The sequence below is a fragment of the Echeneis naucrates genome, chromosome 23 (genome assembly GCF_900963305.1).
Source record: "Echeneis naucrates chromosome 23, fEcheNa1.1, whole genome shotgun sequence".
In the NCBI taxonomy this organism is placed as follows: Eukaryota; Metazoa; Chordata; class Actinopteri; order Carangiformes; family Echeneidae; genus Echeneis; species Echeneis naucrates.
The window spans coordinates 15,542,718-15,564,629 of record NC_042533.1 but is presented as its reverse complement, the minus strand read 5'-3'; the positions used below and the strand labels follow the sequence as shown (position 1 = coordinate 15,564,629).

Below are 21,912 nucleotides of genomic sequence, written 5' to 3'. Positions count from 1 at the left end.
ATCTGACACTTGAATCACTTGTTTAAGTTCTGTGACATTCTGTGAAATGAAAAATACACTTCAAATATCCATCTTCCACAAACCCTAGAGCAGAGAACAGTCTCTTTACTAGCAGTGATAGGCAGAAATTGCACATGGTGTGGTTCGATAATGTTCTACTTAAAGTGAAAACCATAGAAAATTGGGGGAGAAGTTGATATATCTCTGCAGAATAACTGGACTTGTGATATCTCCACAAGCCTTACAGCTGGAGGAGGTGATCTGCGCATGTGCTAAAGTTTCGCGCTAAACTATGACTCAGAAGTTAAACAACATTTAAAATATAAACGCAAACGTAGGAGGTCTGACAAAAGAAGCCGGCTAACTGCTAATGTGTCGAACATGGCAAAGTCTGCAGCAAAAGCTAATCTTTGGACGGATACAGAAGCTAACTTGCTAGCTCACCGGTCTTTTTTAATTTGTTACTTTAATTTGTTGTGGTGTGTGACGTCTTAGGTCAATCGGTAGTGGCCCTTTACCCACAAGCCAAAAGAGTGCGTATTGCCACCTATTGTGGCGGCAACATAATTTCAACAAATAAATCGATTTCACTCCCATCCATGTTTACTGGGACAAGGACAAAAGTCCAATGAGAAGGCTTTATTGAGCTATACCCATAGCTCGACTTAACTGTGCACGTAAACATGCTTAGTGATTCATTGCAGTCACCCTTGTTGTTGTCCACTTACCATGTTTTGAGTCTGACTCAGGTCTGAGAGACTGAATGGCTACAGCCTGTAATTTATGGCATGACAAATTTCAGCAAGCCTTTTTTCTCCAGTCGCTTCTCAGTGTTTGTCCACTTTAACAAGTAGGACCTACCCTTCCTCGCAGACCCTTTAACATTCTTGACCTGGATTATAGTTTCATGAGACTAGATTTGGCATGGAAGTATATAGCTTGCACTCGAGTATGCTCGAGATACTGTTCTGTTTACGCTACTTTCCTAGTTTGTATTAGTTACAAATTATTACATACATATATAATATATTGTTAGTCTGATCACCACAATTATGAGTATGAAGTGTGTCAATTGCTCTGGAATTATGTCATTTGAATGAGAGCTACATGCATGAGCCAGAGCATTCAGAGCAGGAAATATCACACAGACTTGCTGAGAAGGAGAGTCTTGACAGCTTAACAGTATCCCACTGGCCTTTTCTAACTAACTGTAGAAATGCTAACTGTACAAACTGAAAGAGCAATTTAAAAAAAGTTTGTAGATAACATAATTTACATTGTGTTCAGTGGTTCTCTATTATTATTCTGTGGAGCTGTTTCTAAATAAACTACAATACCCATGTTTCATTATGAAGCAACATGCCACCAGTACACCATCGTGATTCATTGGTCTAGTCTTAGTGTATAAATTTGTTTTTACTACAGTGGAGCTCTATGGCAGAGGAATCAGATTTACAAGGCTCTGGATATACTGGCATGATTTGTTAGTGGAACTAATTCATTTTGTCGTCATTGAATATTTACCTTTAAGTAGAAATCTTTGTTACTGCCCAGTGTTTGACGACAGACTCATTTTTCTCAGCAATAACAGATCAGTGAAGTGAAACAGCTTGTCACAGTCTGGAAAACAAGCATTTCAGTGAGCAGCTATTTTGGTTAATTCAGCTAAATCCAATTGTGTTAAAATGATAAGTACGTTCAAAGTTCTGAAGTGACTACACATTGGCATTTAGCAATTGTATGTATAGTACATTACTTTGAGTACACATTTGTGGTGTTTTGGATACTAGCATAATTAACTAAGGCAGAGAGAGAGAGAGGAAGCTCAGAGAAGTAAATCTGAGCAATCGGAAGAGAAATTATTAAAGATGCATGGTATTAGCACATTATCAGTAGGGGTAATAGAAGAATCGCGATTCTAATTTACTACAATTCAGAATCGATTTAAAACCAAAATAGATAAAAATAAATAAATAAATAAATAAAACAAATCCCCAGGTTATGCCACCATTTTGTATGTGGGACGTCCTGACGTCACCACTGACCCGGTTCTGGAGCATACACGGTAAGCACCAGAACAAAGTGGAAACTACAATAATAGAGGAAAGAGAGATTCAACCAGCCCGATCCTCGTTGAAGGCAAAGATTTTGACTAATTTTGGTTTTTACCTAGAGCTTGATAGAGTTTGATTGTTTTTCCCAAATTCTGTTTAATTTTTCCCATGTATTTTTTTTTCTTTTTCCGGTTTTTAGAGAATTCCGTTTTTAGCATTTTACGTCCATTTAACCCTGAGACCATGGTTTAAGAAATTAAATATAGACCATTTCTTCAGTTATAGCTGAAAACCTTAATGCTTCCCATATATTTAAGCAAAAAAATAACAATAAAACAATGAAACATACATCCCACAACTTTGGTGGAAATATCAGATCCACTTTTTAATTTCTTCAATCCCAATGCTCCTTGGTTTTCCGCTGATTACTGACATCTCCATTGAAGTACATGAATACAGTTTCATGTTATTCCATGTTTATAATGAATTCTGTTTTTAACGTCTAATTCCGTGATTCCGTGATTTTATAGGGTCCCACTTACAGAATGCCTGGGAAGATCAAGCTTGATGTGATCTTCACCGTGTGCAAGGTTTGCAAAATGAGGAAACCATGTTTAACTGCACTTGCACTTTTATTTTTGTAACTTAAGCAATATGTGATATTGCTTTTAAGCAACAGTTGCAACAATTCCATCTATCCATTGTTTGTTTGTTTGTTTTTTTTTTAATCAAATAGAATCTTGAGATAGATAGAAAGATTCCCACCCCTAGTTACCAGCATTGCCCAATACTGGACATCAACCATCCCGCAAATGTCTGGCGCAATAATGAACCCATAATATAATAGGCCACAGCTTCTTTGATAAAACGCCCAACCACGATGCTGTGTCCTTGGCGTGAGGAAGACCCGTTCAGCAAAATGTAATAACTTGCTTCTACCTGCAGCAGGACGGTGGAAGCCAACAGTTAGCAGGTAGCATTTGTCTGCCTTCAGGAGCTGGCCTAGCCTTACCTCAATTCTAATTTACCTGGACCAAAATGTCATTTTTCAGCCCAACATCAAACATGTAGTTTTCATGTAAATTTTTAAAAATGATGATGAGGATTTTACTAAATTTTGAAATTGGATGTATGTGGTTCTTCTAACAGCTGATCTTTATTGTCGTTTCCTTCCTGTCAGTTTGTTTTGGAATAACCTTAATGAAAATGTGCGCTTTGCATTGTTGCTGAGATTTTGGAAGCAGATGATTGTACAAAAGCAACAACTACACCAACTGTTGGAATATCCAAGGCTGCCACACCGTCATCATGAATAAAAGACCTGTCCCCTCTCACGACAGGTTCAAACACAGGGCTGTCAACAGATTATCAGAACTCCTACATTTGCATGTTTCTTTCTGCATAGAAAATTATATATCATTTCTCCCTGTTGCTTCATGATAGCATCATCCCACTTGTATTCTTAGTATGTCTGTATCTTTCACTGACTGCATTACTTTTTGTTTTTAGAATGTTTACGCTGCCAACTCTGGACAGTTCATTTCCTCTTAAATTACAGACTCATCCTTATCTTTTAATAGAATGCTGTTTTTCTCTCCGCAGCATTCCCTTCATGCGTGGAAACTTAAATTATGAGGCAACTGGTCTTGTCAGTTTGTTTGCTATGTCCATTGCTCTTTTCCTGTTTCCACGACCAGTAAGTGGCTGTGCAATTCAGCCTGGCATTTTGAATCACTTATTGATAACACAAGCGTTGTCATTTTTTAGGCTTTATTACTGCCTCGTAGAGAAAAACAGCAAAAGAGATCAGTTTGGAATGTCATGTAATAAAAGAAAACCTGTTTTCAGCCATATTAACAGTTCTGCAAAGCTGTAAAGGGGGGTGGTGCAACTGTTGATTGCAACATGTTCACAATGGTAATACTAATCTGGTCTGCAGTATTATTTCATCAACGTTCACTAGATGATGATGTCAGAGTTTAGAGTGTAGTTTTTAAGTTATTGAAAAATGTGCCCCAAACTACAAACGTCATAAGGCTGTACCCTGTTATGCACTTAAAATCATCTTCATCTTAATCACCTGGGACCATCACATTTTCACTTAACTTGCTAATGAGATGGCAGTGGATTGAGCTTGGAGCTTTAGAAAATAGTCCTAAAGTTGTGGGTGGAACTGGAAAGAAAATCTGTAACTGAAATCCATATTTACATACATCTCCAGGATGCCAACTCCAAATTAGCTGAGTCATGGTCTAGAGATTTTCTGCCTCTGCTTCTAACACGGTAACATTTGTAACATCACCTGGAATAAAGTTAACAAACAGATTTTTACCACTGTCAGAGGCAAATCTGACTGAAAATAACAAACAGAGAGAACACTATAATATCACTGAGAACCATGAAGGCAGCACAAAGCTGCAGATGAACAGAAAAACTGTGCCAAGAGTCAAGGTCAAAGATACTCTTGTGCTTGGAGACGGTGCCATATCTAACATAAACATGAACAAGATGGTTACTTGCTGCTATCCTAGTGCCACTGTCTCTGATATACAGATACAGATACAGACTCCCTGAGGAACTGGCAAAACACCAAGGAGTGAAACAGCTGATTATCTACGTGAGTGTGGTGGACTTCAGAATAAACCAATCTGAAATCTTAAAAAAAGACTTTGATAAACTGTTTGATAGTATTGATAAAGTGGCAATACCCACGTTCATTAGTGGACCTCTCCCAAATGCTGACAGGAGGATCAACAAATTCAGCTGGCTGCTTAAACTGAACACATAGCTGTCCAAAGTCTTTGAGACCAGAGGACTGAATTTCATCGAGAACTTGAATTCTTTCTGGCAAAGAGAGGATCTGTTTAAAGAAAAAAGCCCACAACTGAACAGACGTGAAGTGAGATGACTGACAGATCACAGCAACTACAGCGGCACCTGGAGCATCCCCAACACAGGATTCAGATGCAGCAGCACCTCCATCACCTGCACCACAGGCCTGGGACCCACCTGCTGCATCTACTCATCTACTCTCCAGAGAAGCTTCACTATCGTTCTCGTCTCCACTGTCACCCGTGAGATTTCCTGATCACCTTGAAAGCTTGGGATCAAAATGGTACCACTCACGCCAGACATGGCAAGAGCAAGGATTTGATCTTCAAAAAAGAATCGTGCCCCTCTCCCTCCCCAACTTTCTCCATCAGCCAAGGCTCTCCCAGCTTGGCCCACACCACTGGTGCCCACAGCTGTTATCTCCAACAGCGTCAATGCTATACTGAAACACGACAACCGGCCACCCGCCACTGGATGTGTGGGGGTTTTTGTGCCATATTCAGAGACAACATACTTAGCCACTAATTGTCATTTGGGGTTTTTTCATCATTTGATTATGTGTCATTCAAACTGGAGCTAAAACAATCTTCCATACTTTATATCACCCTCTACAAACCACCACAGAATTGTTTTATTGACGATTTTACTGAACAACTCTCAGTTGTGTGAACTGATTTTGACTGTTTGGTCATTACAAGTGACTTGAATGTGTATGTGGATGTAGCCAATGATAGGCACGCTAAAGAACTCACTGTGGTCCTTGAAATGTTTGGTCTAACTCAGCATGTGACTGAGCCCGCCGACATCAGAGGGCACACTATGGATGTGTTCATTACCAAGGGTGTTTCTATCTCAAATGTGAACGTTGTTGATGTTGCTTTATCTGATAATTTTTGTTTTCTCTTCGACTTGTCTGTTACACCCAAACTGGTAGCTAGGTCTTTAGTTGTTCAAGGAAGACTCATAAACGACAGCACAGGGACGCAGTTTATGGAAATTATTAGGTTTGAAAATGCCTCGCATTTAACGTTGACGACCTGCTGAACTCCTTTACAGCAAGTGTTTTAAATGTTGGATACCATTGCTACTGTCAATGTTAGAATGGTTAAGAGTAGGCAAAAGGTGCAATGGAGTAAAGAAGACTCAGTCAGGGCACAGAAAAAGGAATGCCGGAGAGACAAACGGAAATGGTATAAGTCAAAGCTTCACATTCATTGCAAGATTTATAATGAAAAGCTATGTGTGTTCAACCAGACCTTGCGTAAAACAAGGGAGAGTTATTTAGTAACATAACATTTAGAGTAATGTCACCAACTGCAGTAACAACTCTCATGTACTGTTTGCTAGAGTAAACAGATTAACATACCCTCCAGTTTCACTGCCCTTAGACCTAACATCTACATCTAAGTGTAATGAGTTTGCAATATTCTTTAACGACAAAGTTCAAGGAATTAAAAAGGCGATAACCTCCACAACACAAAGAACTACCCTGCATCCAGCTAGACACTTGGAACTGATACACTTCACACCTGTCACTGACAAAACAGTCAAAGAGATCATCTGCAGTCTGAGTCCATCAACGTGCTGCCTTGATGAGTTACCCACTGGATTTCTAAAGTCTGTGCTGAGCAGTGTGTTACCACAACTTGCCCAATTAGTCAACATCTCACTAAAGATTGGAACATTTCCAAACGCCTTAAAAACTGCTCTCATCAAGCCTCTTCTAAAGAAGAGCAATCTTGATGCCACAGTACTGAACAACTATCGGCCCATATCAAACCCACCATTCTGGAAAAGTCCTGGAAAAAGTAGTATGCCAACAACTTACTGACTTTCCATTGTCTAATAGTGTTTTTGGTACTTTCCAATCAGGGTTTAGGCCCCACCACAGCTCTGATCAAGGTGACTAATGCTATCCACCTGAAAACAGATGCAGGCAAAGTCTCAGTCTTAGATCTGCTGGACCTGAGTGCTGCCTTTGACACAGTTAACTATGTGATCTTATTACAGAGGTTAGAAAACTGGGTGGGAATCTCTGTTACTGCTTTAAACTGGTTTACGTCCTATCTCGAGGACAGGATGTACTTTGTTAAAATTGGCAACTGTGTCTCAGACCAAGTGACCTGTGGGGTTCCCCAGGGGTCGATTCTGGGGCCTATATTGTTTCATCTGTACATGCTTCCATTAGGCCAGCTAATACACAGTTATAATGTGTCCTACCACAACTGTGCAGATGACACTCAGATGTACGTGTCACTGATGGCAGGTGAACATGGGCCTATAGGTACACTCTTTCACTGCATTGAACAGATCAGTGAGTGGATGCAAAACAATTTTCTCCAGTTAAACTCAGACAAAACTGAAGTCATTGTGGCCCCCAGAAACAAAGAAAAGGTTAGAAATCTAGGGGTAATTTTAGACTCAGATCTGAACTTTAACAGCCACATTAAATCAATAACATCAGCAGCTTTTTATCATCTAACAAAACATTGCCAGAATCAAAGGAATAGTGTCTAAACCAGACTTGGAGAGACTAATCCATGTGTTTGTCTCCAACAGGTTACACTACTGTAATGGCTTGCTCACTGGACTCTCTAAACGAGCTGTAAGACAGCTGCAGTACATCCAGAATGCTGCTGCTCGAGTCCCGACTAGAACCAGGAACCTGCACTGGCTTCCTGTCGCTCAGAGAATAGACTTTAAAACAGCTCTGCTTGTGTACAAGTCTCTTCATGGTCTAGCACCAAAGTAAATCTCTGACATGTTAGAGCCATATGAAGCCTCTCGGGCTCTGAGAACCTAGGGGAGTGGTCTCCTGGTGTTGCCCAGAGTTAGGACTAAACAGGGTGAAGCTGTCCAGACAGACAAGAGAAGTTCACATTGGCATGTGTCTGTAAGGTAAATATATATCTGTGGCCAATAGAAGTTAATCTAAGCTTAGCATATAGATGGGGCACAGGAAGAACGGCTTTCTTTGCTTTGTCCAAAGGCATTCAAATCCAGACCTTAGGGATGTACTGTTAAATATCCTTATGTGTACGCCATTTGTTTATTGAAGAAGAAACCCAAGGGCAACAACCTTCCATAAATGGGAAAGTGTCTGGAAAAGACAGCAAAGAAGAGACAAAATATGAAACTGGCTCTTTAACTTAATAACCCATTGCTGTATGTCTTTTCTCAAAGGAGTGCATCCATCTGAGGAAACTGCAGTCCTAATCTGTCTATCTTTCACTTTCAGGTATTGTTGCTGCTGTGTATATCAGATTGGATGGTACATTCCATGTGGCGGAGTGGCAAAGATCCAGACAGTTTCTCCATCCCTTACCTAACTGCTCTTGGTGACCTGTTGGGAACTGCCCTCCTGGCACTCAGCTTCCACTTCCTGTGGCTGATAGGAGACCAAGACAGTGACGTGGGGGACTGAGGCAACAACAGTGGGACGGAAATTCTGCTGTTCGCCAAATGACTTCTCACACCTTTAAGCCTCGAGGGAACGTGGGTGCTCTCTGTTGCTAGCCAGCACCTTACTCTTCTTCACATCCCAGTGAAACTTCACTGAGCCATGTGATGGTTTAGAAACAAATTTCTCCCCTTGTGGTTTTTTTTTTTTTAAACAAATTAAAGACATTCTATTTCATAAATATGGACTGTTCTGCATTTTGATCTTCATTATTTGCACCAAAGCACTTCTTCAATCTTCAATTGCAGGTTTAGTCATGAGTAGCAGGAAAACACTAACCACAACCCACAATGCTAAGGGAACCAGGCTGCTGATGGGTCTACTCTGAACATCAGAGCATCAACAGGGTTTCTTCTCCAAAGCAAAACCTCTCTGGCTTAATTATGTAATATAATTAGGGGATTTGCCATCAGACTTAGCAACTCCTTAACTATTAGAAGTTAAGCTATCAAACAGTAGAAGTACCGTACTACTTCAAACTACTGTCTGAATTTCTGATCTACCACCCAGCCTGTCACTACATCGGTTGGTGTATTATTGCTTTGCACCATCACATCAGTAGAGACAGTGACAGTAGGGATGGAGGCATGTGTGAGAAGTGTAAATTGCTGGTCAGATGAGTCTGATGATTTAATTCCCAGATTCAATCAAGTCACTGACGTTTACACACAAGTGCACACAAAATGAAATAACCCTTGAGATAAAACTAAGTGATTTAACATTTAATTCCAGTTAAATGTATTTTGGATGCATGACAGCCAACATTGCACCACATCAGGTCACAGCCTGTCGTTGAATTTGCTAAAGCAAGTTGTCTATTTATGGATCAAAATGGCTTGTGTTACGACATTCAAAGAGCATGATGGTCTCTTTTTAAACACCTTTACAAACCCAAAACACAAGAGCCAAAATAACCAACTGTTTATTTGGTCAGCATTCCTACCTTGGCCACCGGCCTCATCGAAAAACTAAAACAGGTGACAGTAAAACGTTTTGTTGCATATCTGTTTTGTGAAACTGTCACTATGTTGATTTGATATGAAATTTGTATCCCAGCCACATTCAGAGACAGTGCTACGGTTTTCCTTCATCATTAAGTAAGAAGGACAAAATAAATCATCAGCTCAGCCTCAGTGTTACAGCACAACATGATGCCATTTAGCCATCAAGTGCAGCATCATAAGCCTAGTGGATCAGGACTGGGTGAATTGAAGTAGTGGGTGGTTTTGAAACAACCAATGAGAAGAGACCTTTATTCTGTGCATAACCTTTACAGCCAGTGTAAATGGTAACCCACTTCTCTGTCACGTGCAACACAAAGCATGAATTCCATTGTAGATTATTTCAACCTTCGTTTCCATTCATCCATTCATTGAATCGTCTGGCCGTTGGTTCTATCTGTAATCCTCATTAGGGACGTGGGGGGAAGTTGTGCAGGCAACACTCCATTCACATGCTGTTTACATGTATTCACACAGTTAATTATGAGTGTCCATGTCTGACTTCCTCAAATGAACCCGATACAGTTAGTTTACAGCTGATCAAAAGAGCAAGTTAAATTTCGGATTTGCAAGTTCTTTCCAAACATTTCTGCTTTAAAAAGGTCAGAGCATACTGATTGGGATGAAGATGCCAGATGATTAAGTCTGTCCCTGTTGGGCCACAAGGAATCACAGGGAAATCTAATCTCATTGATCAAACTCCCTGTTATATGCATGTGAATGCGGCTACTGTCCTTCTTCAGCTCCAATATGTGCCTCTTGAGACTTAATGGTTTACAAGGTATTTCTTTCATGCCTGTCATGCCATTAATGTTATTTTCTTTCTACAACATTGTAATACAGCGCATTTACTTGATAACCTTTTTGTAATCATCTTCTATTGTACAGTAGTGACTTTTATATTTTTTAATTCAATTTTAATTAAAGGCACGAAACTGCAAAATAAAGTTCATGGGGGTAAAATAAGTGGACACAATTTCTTTTGGGATGAAAGATGGCTTGCTTTTTTGGCTCGTGTGGACCAATAATGTCAGAATAAATAAATCCTTCAGTTGAAAAGCATCTCATCTTCGGTTATATTTTTCTTCAAATGAACTGTAGTCATCGATCAAAGAGAAAGTCGCCTTCACACCAGCATTTTGTTTTCTGGGCTGTCATCATTATTTGTGATCACCAACTTTTTTTCATCTCAAGATCATCTTGTTCAACATGTTCAACCAACCTGTAGTTCAAAGCAAAGTTACATCAAGGCACTTTACGCATAGAGCAGGTCTAGACCAAACTGAGATCCCCCCATGAGCAAGCATTTGGCAACAGTGACAAGGAAAAACTTCCTTTAAGAGGCAGAAACTTTGGGCAGGACCAGGCTCGTGGGGGTGACCATCTGCCTCGGCCGGGTTGGGTTGAAAGAGGGAGAGAGAGAAGGTGAGAGGGAGAAAGAGAGAGAGAGAGAGGCATTGGGGGGCAAAGCCGGGGAGAGTAGGAAGAGAATGAGAGCAGGAGAAGCGGATATACAATACAGGAATAGGCAGTAACATGATGCTGCATGGAATTCATGAAGATTAGGGAGCAGCAGGCGCTGCAAGAACATGGGGTTGTGATGATTTCACCACCTGGATGAGGACAGGGAGAGAGAAGAGAGGAACTGGGAGAGACAGAGACTTCAGGAAACATGGTTAGTAAATGCAGTACTCATGCTTAGAACTGGGAGAAACGGATTTAGGAGAACCATGGTTGTTGGTATGTTGGTGCATGCAAGGGGGAGAGAGAGAGAGAGAGAGAGAGAGAGCGATAGTAAGAGAAGGACAGGGGGAGAGATGCTCCGTCCTTCCCCCAGTGGCCTAGGTCTAGCTAGCATAGATAAAGAGGAGATGGACTTTGACTTTTTAACTATAAGCTCTGTCATACAGAAAAGTTTTAAGCCTGGTCTTCAGAATTGTTAGAGTCCACCCCTGGGCCGATACTGGAAGTTGGTTCCATAGAAGAGGAGCCTGATAACTGAAAGATCCGCCTCCAGATTTACATAATGTTAAATTATTATAAAGAATCATTTCAGCAGGATATGTTTCTTAAGGAAAGAAGTTACTCTAGTGCCATGTCAGAATGAGGGAGGACAGCTTAACTTCCTGTTCACATTACACCCACAGAAGTTTATTTCTACAGGCACACTCCATACAAGAGAATGTACAATTCTTAAGTCATGTTTTCTAGTAGATTTTGCAAAATTGGAGAGAGAAATGCTCTCTAATCTTGAAGAATTTTATTTCATTAAGAAAAAGCCTGTTTATGTTTAAAAAGCCCCCATAATGTCAAACTCTTGTGTTATTTATGGATGAAGACAATAGCAACCTGTGTTTTCTGCTCAGGCGTGAAGCCATGCTGAAAGCCAACTATTCCTTGAAAACCTCAGGGGTAAAAACTTTACAAATTAAATTGTAAATATAAGGAGAAAAATTCAACTCCCCATAAATGACTCAGATGTACAGTCTTTTAGTTGAATCAGATTCATATCTTCTGAGCTAACAGCAGGAGCAAGCAGCAGCAGGACTTCATCCAAACTTGGACTTCTTTCAGTATCATTGACAGGATATACTTATGGTTTTAGTGCTGTACCAGTTATTTTAATATTCTTTGGGTTTCATATCAGCATTCAAATGTTTAATTTTTTTAATATATAAATGTTTGATTTTTGCAGATTTGAGATTACTGGCAAAAATGTTTAAGAAACATTGATCTAACATCAACTTCTTCACTGTCAGATGGTCTGGTCTTGCCTGGTTTGCATGGCTTCATTGCACAAAATAAACTACAATACCCAGCCTCACCCTCAAAGTCCCCCAATCCCTCCACCAGAATGGTTGTAGAGGTGATCACCTTATGAAAAATACCCCATATGTTAGTAAAAAACATATCTTATCTTATGCAGTGATTTAATTACAATTTAAGCATCATCTCCAGTAACTCTTTGCTCCTTTATTGTGCATGATAACATCACTGCTTTCAACATAGCACATTGTTCAGACTCCTGTGCCTCAAAGAGAAATCTGTTTCCAATTACATATTGTATGAACCATCTACTGTATTCCAGAGAAACGTGGGAGCTGCTGAGGGATTCGCAAGCTGGCTGCCAGCTACTACCAGAACTCCCAGAGCCCCCCCGCATCTGGGGCCTCCATATTAACATACAGCTAATAGCTCCAACAGTGGCTGGATGACTGCCAAGGGGGGTTTTCACAGACTGTCTGGTCCTGCCTGGGTCACACCTGCTTAGCTGTCAGAATGTGGACAGCATGTGTACCCCCCAAACTTCACAGCTCAATTTATCAACTGCATTAACGCCTCACTGAATGTGTTAGAATGTGTACAGTTATGGAGTGTTGTTAAACGCGACACATTCCCACACACAAATATATTAATCACGTGTCGTTGCTCAATTCTCACTTCTGAGCTCTGAGTTGGATCTGGTTAGTCGATACAAAGAATGCAATTAACTCCCTGAACCGGAGCGAAAGTCCATAAGCATGAATCTTTGCCATTCTGTGGCTGTTAGGCTTGATCATGTGAGAAGTGAGAAAATCCATTTGACATGTTATGTCTATGTTACTATGTTAAAAGATATACTCAAAATCACTCAGCTGTATGTCACAGGACTGTTGTTTGATCATCTCCTGTTCTGAGGGTTCTTTATTTCTTGCCTTTATTTCCTTTTGATCCTTCAACTGCCTCTTCCTTTGTCCAAGACGATGCAGCTTGTGATAGTAACATGAGATAACTCTGTGCTTTTATCAGTTGGTGCTTGTTTTTATCAGCTCCTGGAGAAAAAGCAGCTCATCTGCCGCAATTAATTGATAATTCTCCATCAGCCTCCATACTTCTCTTAGATCTCAGTGCTGCATTTGACACCATTGATCACAATATTTTATTACAGAGACTGGAACATGAAATTGGCATTAAAGGAACTGCACTAAGGTGGTTACAATCCTATTTATCAGATAGACATCAGTTTGTTCATGTTAACAATAGCTCCCTCCTCACGCACTATAACCAATTATGGAATCCCACAGGGTTTGGTACTTGGACCAATCCTCTTTACTCTTTATCTGCTTCATTATCAGGAAACACAGCATCAATTTTCACTGTTATGCGGACAACACTCAGCTGAACTTATCAATGAAGCCAAATGAAGTCAGTCAGATAGTCAAACTGCAGACATATCTTGAAGACATAAAAGTATGGATGACCCAAAATTTTTTACTCCTTAACTCTGACAAAACTGAAGTTATTGTACTCGGCCCTAAGTACCTCAGAGAAACACTAATTTAATCTAATCATCTAATCAGTCTGGATGGCATTAGTTTGGCTTCCAGCAGCTGGAAGTAACTTTGAGTTGGACATTGGGGGGGTTGAGATTTCCACCTGAGGATACTGAGGCCCCTGTCAGATACGCTGCCCCTTTATACTGTGCTCTCTCTTCCTCTCTTTGGTCACCTGATCCTCCGTCACCTCCTCCTCTTTCTTGCTCAACTGCTGCACCTCCTCTGTCACTATCTGCACTCAGTATCTCTTCAACGACTGCACCTTCTCTGTCACCTCCTTCTCTCTCTCCTTCTTCAATTGCTGCACCTCCTCTGCCACCACCTTCATTCCCTCTCTTTGTGCTTCCTCGTCTCCCTCTCTGTTCACCTGTCTCTCTCTCATGACCTGTGCCTCCTTGGCCATTTCGTTTTCTTTGGTCACCTGTTCGGCAATTGCATTCTTGAACCTGATATAAAAAAAAGCTTGGTTAATGTTCAAACGGTAACAGCCCGGTTTAAATGACAAGTGACGTCAAAGCAGAATTTAAGAAAGAATATTCAGATATTTCCTAAAGCTTGTCAAGATCCACGAGATGAAGTCGCACTACACTTCTCTCCCCTTCCTCTGTCACTGTAAGACGTCCTGCTGCAGCAGGACTGGTACGTAACGTCGCATGGAGCAGCATTGTCAAGGTTACCGCTTCAGACCACAGCAGAAACTCCACTGCATTTAAAATTTTTAATGCCTGGGGAAGTGCTTCTTTGTAGGCTTTCGCGTTATTTGGTCAGTAAAATAGCTTCACTACTGAAAAGATATTTGATGTGGAAAACAACAATGTGACGACGCTACAGAGAAATGCAGTTAAACCCGTCACGCCACTATGCAACACTGTGTATTGGAGCAAAGTCAGCAAAACTGGCATTCAGTCCTACACAGTACATCCCTGACACCCTCTGACTTTACCTCACAGGACACTTCAATCTAAAAACTAGCCTGCCAACTCCAGGCCTTTTCATGCTCTTCATGCTTCCGCTGTCTCCATCCATGCCAAACATACAGCGAGTAGGGATCATTCGACAGAAAAGGCCGGTTGGATAATACCAAATATTCGGCAGGGGGAAGGGAGGATACAACAGGATGTCCAAACAAATCTCTGAAAGGCCTTCAGTTTATTCAGAACGCTGCTGCACGTATACTAACAGGAACAAGGAAAAGAGATCACATCTCTCTTGTGTTAGCTGCTCTTCATTGACTGCAGGTAAAAAACAGAGTAGAATTTAAAATCCTTCTTTTAACATATAAAGCTCTTAATGGTCAAGCTCCATCATATCTGAGAGAGCTCATAGTTCTTGACTGTCCTAGCAGGCCACTCCACTCCAGATGGAGGTTTACTTGTGGTTCCTAGAGTCCCCAAGTGTAAATCTGGAGGCAGATCATTCAGTTATCAGGCTCCTCTTCTATGGAACCAACTTCCAGTATCGGTCTCGGGGTCGGACTCCTTAGCAATCTCCAAGACCAGGCTGAAAACTTTTCTGTATGACAGAGCGTATAGTTAAAAAGTTAAAGTCCATCTTCTCTTTAGCTATGCTGCTATAGGCCTAGGCTGCTGGGGGAAGGACTGAGCATCTCCCCCCACCCCTTGCATGCTCTGACAATAACCATGCTTCTTAGAAATCCCTGTTTCCCAGTTCTAAGCATGTGTACTGCATTTACTAACCATGTTTTCCCAAAGTCTTTGTCTCTCCCAGTTCCTCTCCCTCCCTGTCCTCATCCTGCAGGTGATGACACAGTGCCATCCTATGTTCCTGCGATGCCTGCTGCTCCCTTATCCTCATGAATTCCATACCACAGCATCATCTACATGAACTCCATGCAGCATCATGAGTTTGGTCTAGACCTGTTCTATATGTAAAGTGCCTTGATGTAACTATGATTTGGTGCTATACAAATAAATCTGATTTCATTTGATTTGACTTGATATACTCTGGATCCAGTTTTTACACATTTTAATTTGAAAAGTTACAGAAATTTAAGAATTTCTTTATTTTTTCCCTTCATTCTGGTCATTGTTTGCTGCAGTGGCCCTCATATGAGGTCTGAATCTGAGACAGCTGATAACATCATTAAAAAAGAAATCAAAAGAAAAATTCCTTACTCACCGCAGTTGCCAAGTAAAGATCCAGCGATCCAGCCCTGACACCTACATCTCCTTTCCAACTTGGGACACAACAGAGACATAAAGTGGAGACAGGCTACATATATTTAATATATGACAGAGGATGCCTCCCAGGGAATATTTGATCTGTTTACTAAAACGATTGTTAAATATCCTAAATTTACAGATAGCCTCTTTAAATATACCTATTAATATATTTTAATGGACAGTTAATTTTCCATTGTCCAATCTTCTAAAATAACTACTGTAATACTGTAAATGTATAGAAATTCCTATTTGATTAAAGGTACATATTTTGTTTATACACTGTCATTGTTTTTTTTTTTTACTCAGGGAAACCACCAACAGTAGAGTTCCTTGGCTCAGTGCCTTCCATGACCTAAATGGAATGGTTCAGTCTCATCCTTGCCATCTTGCAGTGAATCAGTCAGAGAGCAGCTGGTCTCCTCATTGGAGCATTTACATGTTTCCCCTGAGGATCTGGTGGACACCAAATGCAGGGCTGAAAGAGAGGATACACTGAAGATTCATCAGGAAACAAAAACACAACACATTCATTCATTATGTCATTATGTGACTCCATGACTGCTTTCTCTTGACAAAAGCAATTTCAGATCTGTCAACACGAATGAAAATTAGATTGTCATAATTCATAATTGTAATTCTCAATCTAATTGCAAAGTCCCAAAAGTCAAAGCAGCTCACATTTATTCTGTACATTCAAGTTACCATTGCCACTGACCAGACCTAACAAATGATTTACCTAGTGGGCAGGGGCCACAGAGTTTAAATCTGAAAGCCAAGCAAAATTTAAGTGAGTATCTTTTACCACAATGTGTCATAAAGTACAACAGTTCAGCATATGACAAAGCACATAACACAGACGCCTAACTTGGATCAGACCTGGCCTGTGCCTCCCTCTATATGTAAAGTGAAGTGAAGCTCAGCTGCTGTCGCCATCTGTAAGTGCATAGCTTGTGTGGTCTTAAGCTTAGTCTCAGGTGGGAAACTGTCTCAGCAAAGAAAGCTCATCAAGATGAGTGGCATATACACTACAGCCTGAAGGTGAAGTGCTGCAATTTATAGCTTGCAGATTAATCATTCATGCTGAATATGTAACTGTCCACCTTTATATCCAATCTTAAAAAACAAGTTGAATAGTCATAACTGCAGATCTGGCGGTGGAGGCGGGTGTCAGTCTCCTGCAGGTGATTCATGGGCTGCTTGGAAATGCAGTCTAGTCTGACAAAGCTATTTGAAAACCACCAGCTACCATGTTCCTGCAATAAATGAGCTGTCCAGACTAAAGTAAATCTAATTTGTGTGTATTGTATCACTTCTTCAGAGTACTGCAGAAGGCTCTGAAGCATCTCAGATCATACAGAAGCATGAAGAACTATCTGAGCTGTGAACCAAGATTTTCTTAAAGATCATATCATGATTCTCAGTGACTAATTGACCCAGAAACCAACAAATTGACCCACTCCCAGAAAACAGAACAAGGTTCATACCATATCAGTACTATGGTCAAGCCAAGCTCATAATCACTACCAAGTTTACCAAGTGGGACATTTTCGGAAATGAATGGTAATTCCCCACAGGATGACGTCCTTCTTAGTAAGTGGGAGCAGTAGGATATTTTGATATAATAGAACAGAGCTGTCATTAAGTTCAGGTGCTTTTACTATGATAAATCAAACTGCTCTAATGTTGACCCAGAAGGCAAGGCTCTAAATTTATGGCCATCAAACATCTCAAAATATCACATCACATCATGACAATATTTATATCAACACGTTGCGTTTTGAAATCCTTCTGCTCCAAAATGACCAATACTCCATTAATGAACTTTTATGGCCACCACACTTTTCACTTCAGCATAGCATTAGCTTCAGCATTAAAACTTCCTAAAGTTGTAATGATGCTGTGTTGACAGCTTAATCTGTGCCATTCAAGCAGTGGCAAATTAGGTTAATGCTGGATGAAAAAGAGGTTTACATGGATCAGTTGTCTGCTCATTTTCACCAAATTCAAACTGAAGATTTGATGTGGGATGTGATTTACTTTATCTTTTCTGGCAAGGCTTTTCCTTGATGTTGTGGCTTAAATGTTGGCTTGGTATATAGCTAGGGTCAAAGGGCAGGTTCAGTTTTTAATGTTACATCTTAAAGTAGAGGGTTATTGAATCCCTTTGTAAAGCAACTCCAGTGTTAGTGATGGGATACCACATCCACAAATATTAAGCCTCAACAGTCTGAGTTGGAGCACATTAAGTGGAGAAAATGAAAACTCTCTGCAGTTATTATCCTTCCACAGGTGAAAGCATCTGTAGTTCAACAAAAAGCCTGAGGAGCCCTGCTCAATCAACACACAGGCACACACACACACACACACACACACTCTCTCTCTCTCTCTCTCACAAATACAGACACACTTGACTTCAAGATTGATGATTCACTTAGGTTAAAAGTGATTTATAGATGGATTTCTCAAAGCTTGGAGAGAATAGAAATTATTAGTTTATTAGAGTTTAAAGACATATGAAAAATAAAGAACCTTTCCTTTAATTGTTGTCCTGGAATCCTTGTTATTAATGACACCAGTGGTCAAACTTTTATCATACTAATTCAGCTCTTTATGATGCCAGAAGAAGCAATCTACATTTCTGAGAGATGCTGGCAAAGATGTCATTGTCCAATGTCGGTTGTCATAGCTCCACATGATGGCCTGGACTCATATTTCATCTCCAAAGTGCCAAACCATAACAATGTTACCTCAAGGCACTTTATATATATAGAGCAGGATTAGACCAACACTCTTATCATTTATTTAAAGTGATTTAAGCATTTATCCATGAGAAAATATATTACTTGTTCTCATGCACACTAAATGGCAGGCACATATAAAACGCTGCTGAAAAGAACATCATCATCGTCATCATCATCATCAGGTTTTATGTATATAGCACCTTTCATTCAACGTAAGACAATTCAAAATGTTTAACTAAAGCATTTTCACCTCAAGGAGATTAGAATGGAAATTTATAATGACTAATTTAATAATAAAATATTTTTCATGTGGAGATGAGCAGATAATAAGATAAAATGGTATATGTTCACACAATAAGATGCAAGATGTATGAAAAGATTATAGAAGACAGAACATAATAAAATAGAAATAATATTAAATAAAACATCTAAAGCATTTGTAAAGTTTAAAAAAAAAAAGCTCTGAGATCAACAATGATAAGTAAATTATTAAGATAAATTAAGATTAATAAGCTTTGATGGCCAAGCATAGTTTGTTCATCTTGTTTTGGTTGGATCTTTGTAGTTGTGTCGGCCATCTTTTATGGTGCTGGAGCAGCAGCCTCATAGCACCAGAAAGGAAGAGACTCAACAAACTGGTGAAGAAAGCCGGCTCTGGCCTGGGCTGCAGCCTTGTCTGTGGAGGTGGTGGGGGACAGGAGGATAACGGTGAAGCTGTCATCAATTATGGACAATGTCCTCTACACGAAGCTGCAAGATCACTGGAAAGCTCCATCAGTGACAGGCTTCTTCACCCTATGCTGTCAGACTTTACAACCAGCTCTGCTGGTTTACACATCCCTATCCATATTTGCACTGCCTTTTGCAGAGGTACTCTTTACCTAGTACATGTATGTATTTGCCCAATAACTGCCTTCTTTGTAATATACTTGTAAACACCTTTCTCTATATTTTTATTAATCATATATGTTTTTTCTATATTTCTTTTCCCTATTTTTATTAAGTCCACTTACGTGCATTTCTGTACTACGGCTGTCAACACTGTTCCCACTGTGGGATAAATTAAGGCCTGATCCGTTTACTCACAGCTCCACACTTTATTTTGAACTATGCCCATCCTTGTCACACTCACTCCTTCCCATGAAAATATGAACATGTTCAGTCCTTAATCCTCAGTGCTCTGGACCTTCAGTGATCCCTCAGCTCACTCCTTCATTCAGCGATACTTCCAGAAACACCTGCTCCACCTGGTCGAAGATTCTATTCCACACTTTGGAACCCCACCAAATCCTCAACCAGCACCCCTCTATAGGCATGGAGAAGACACTGAAATTCCTCAAATCCTGTCTCATCACTCCTGCTTCTCTCACTGTCATCATCCAGTTTGCATTTCATTATTCTTAAATTTGGTAAGAAACCTTAACATTTTTTTATTCTGTCTGGATTTTGGGTTAATTTGTAAGAAATGACACACACTCTGTTCATGCACTGACAATAAAACAGCAATTCCCATAAATTTCCTTCTTAGGTATAATATCTTAAAGATGAGTCAATTGAAAACTCCCCATTAGTCTGAAATTAAATTACGGTGTGGTGCTCCCACATTCACTGACCAGTTAGGCCTGTTTCAAATTTGACAGTAATGGGAACTTGCTAATGCTTTTTGGGGAAACCATCGTCATTAAGCTTGATGGAAAAAATTATGAGGAACTGAATTGTTTACTTAACTAAATCTGGACCCTCATCTGGATCCGGATGGTTGGAGTTTTATCACCATGGTTATGATGATAAAACTCCAACCATTCTTCATGCCTTCGAGAGGAAATTCATTGCAGCCTTCCTCATTTCTCTGAGCTTCTTGTGGTTGGACTATTAACCTTTTCCAATCTCCCTTTGTTTAATCCATGCATCCATGCTCCACCAATTGTTTCCCCACTCTGTTTGCAGCTGGTGATCATAGAGCTAAATGCTAACCAACACCATTCCCTGCCATTTTATTTCCCGTTTACAGCAGGTAGGGTACAAAATTCACTTTTTGGCCTACCTGCCAATGGTTGGTAAGGTGTGCATAATTATTGGCCACTACATTTTTCACAACATAAGGTTAGTAAAATAGTATGGAAATCTGTTAATTGCCCATCAATAGATTTTTAGTTGGGAAATATATTAATGACTGTTTTGTGAAGCTGTTAGCAGAAATGTAATTTTTATTATACATTTCATGCCATACACACAGTACACCAGTATGTGTAAACCACAATGTGCGCACAACATGCACATTCAAGTGTATTCATATACATTCTCTGGTGGCTTAAATTGTCACAATCCATTCCGGGTCTCCTGCCTGCTTTTCCCATTCACCTGCACCTAGAAACTTTCCATTCGCCTGCTCCCCCTCCTCATCAGTCACCATGGTTTCTCCCACCTTCCACACCTGCTCCTCATCATCAATCCACCCTGGATATAAGCACTCACCTCCAGGCACTCATTTCCTGATTGTTCTACGAGTCGTGCAAGTCTCTCTAGCGCCTTTGTACGGAGTCCGGGCTAATCGCCTGTTGCCGACTCTGTCTGCCTTTTACCTGCTCGTATCTGTCCCAGGCCCGGTAATCACCTCAGCCTTTCGCCCCCGACCACGCGTTCTGCCTGAGCGTCTCTAGTGTCTGTCTGCCTGTTTCCCTGGCTGTTCGGTGATTATCCCCGGTGATCTGATACCCTGCCTCCGCTCACCTGCCTCCGCATTTGTGTTCCTGCACGCTTCCCGCTGGTGTCCGCTCCCCTGTCACCCTGAGCTCTATCACCGCTGTGAGTCCCTGGCACTCTCCCCCGGAACCTCGGACTCATTCACGCCTCATCTGCCATTTTGCTTGCTGTGAGTTACTCAGACCATTACAAATTACCTCTTGGGTCATTCTACAGAAACGTCCAATTTTGGGATGGCAAGAAGTCTTTGATTTTCTTTTTCTAACACTTAAACTTGGTCTACATTGATACCTAAGTCATTGACTTTATGAATACACACAAATTAAAGCTTGTACATTTATCGAAAGATCACACCAACCGGCTTTATTTATTTTTTGGTCACTGGTGTTGCATCACTTTTTCCGCAATGACTCCTTTACAAATTGTCTCACTTCAGCCCCTGTAGTCAGTCAAAGAATTACGATAATGTAATCGGACATCATTTTAAGGCTTGTTAAAAGTGAAAGGCGTATGGCCTACAACAATGAGAATTTTTGAAAATGTGGTATAAACAATGATGCAGTCCTTCAAAATCTGAACTTGAGTGAAGCAAAATTTATGTGAAATAAGAAAACTCACAGTA

At 40.4% G+C, this 21,912-nt stretch overlaps 1 protein-coding gene across 2 annotated transcripts in view; it reads left to right on the top strand.

Moving 5' to 3' along the window:
- The window catches only part of slc41a2b (solute carrier family 41 member 2b), a 36,383-nt gene extending 25,992 nt beyond the window's left edge, over positions 1-10,391 (top strand). For both annotated transcript variants that reach the window (XM_029495120.1, XM_029495119.1), the window contains one exon: positions 8,125-10,391. In XM_029495120.1, the coding sequence (XP_029350980.1) occupies positions 8,125-8,310 (186 nt within the window). In that variant the 3' untranslated portion in view covers positions 8,311-10,391. The remainder of the gene's footprint in view (positions 1-8,124) is intronic.
- Positions 10,392-21,912: the final 11,521 nt, after the last annotated feature.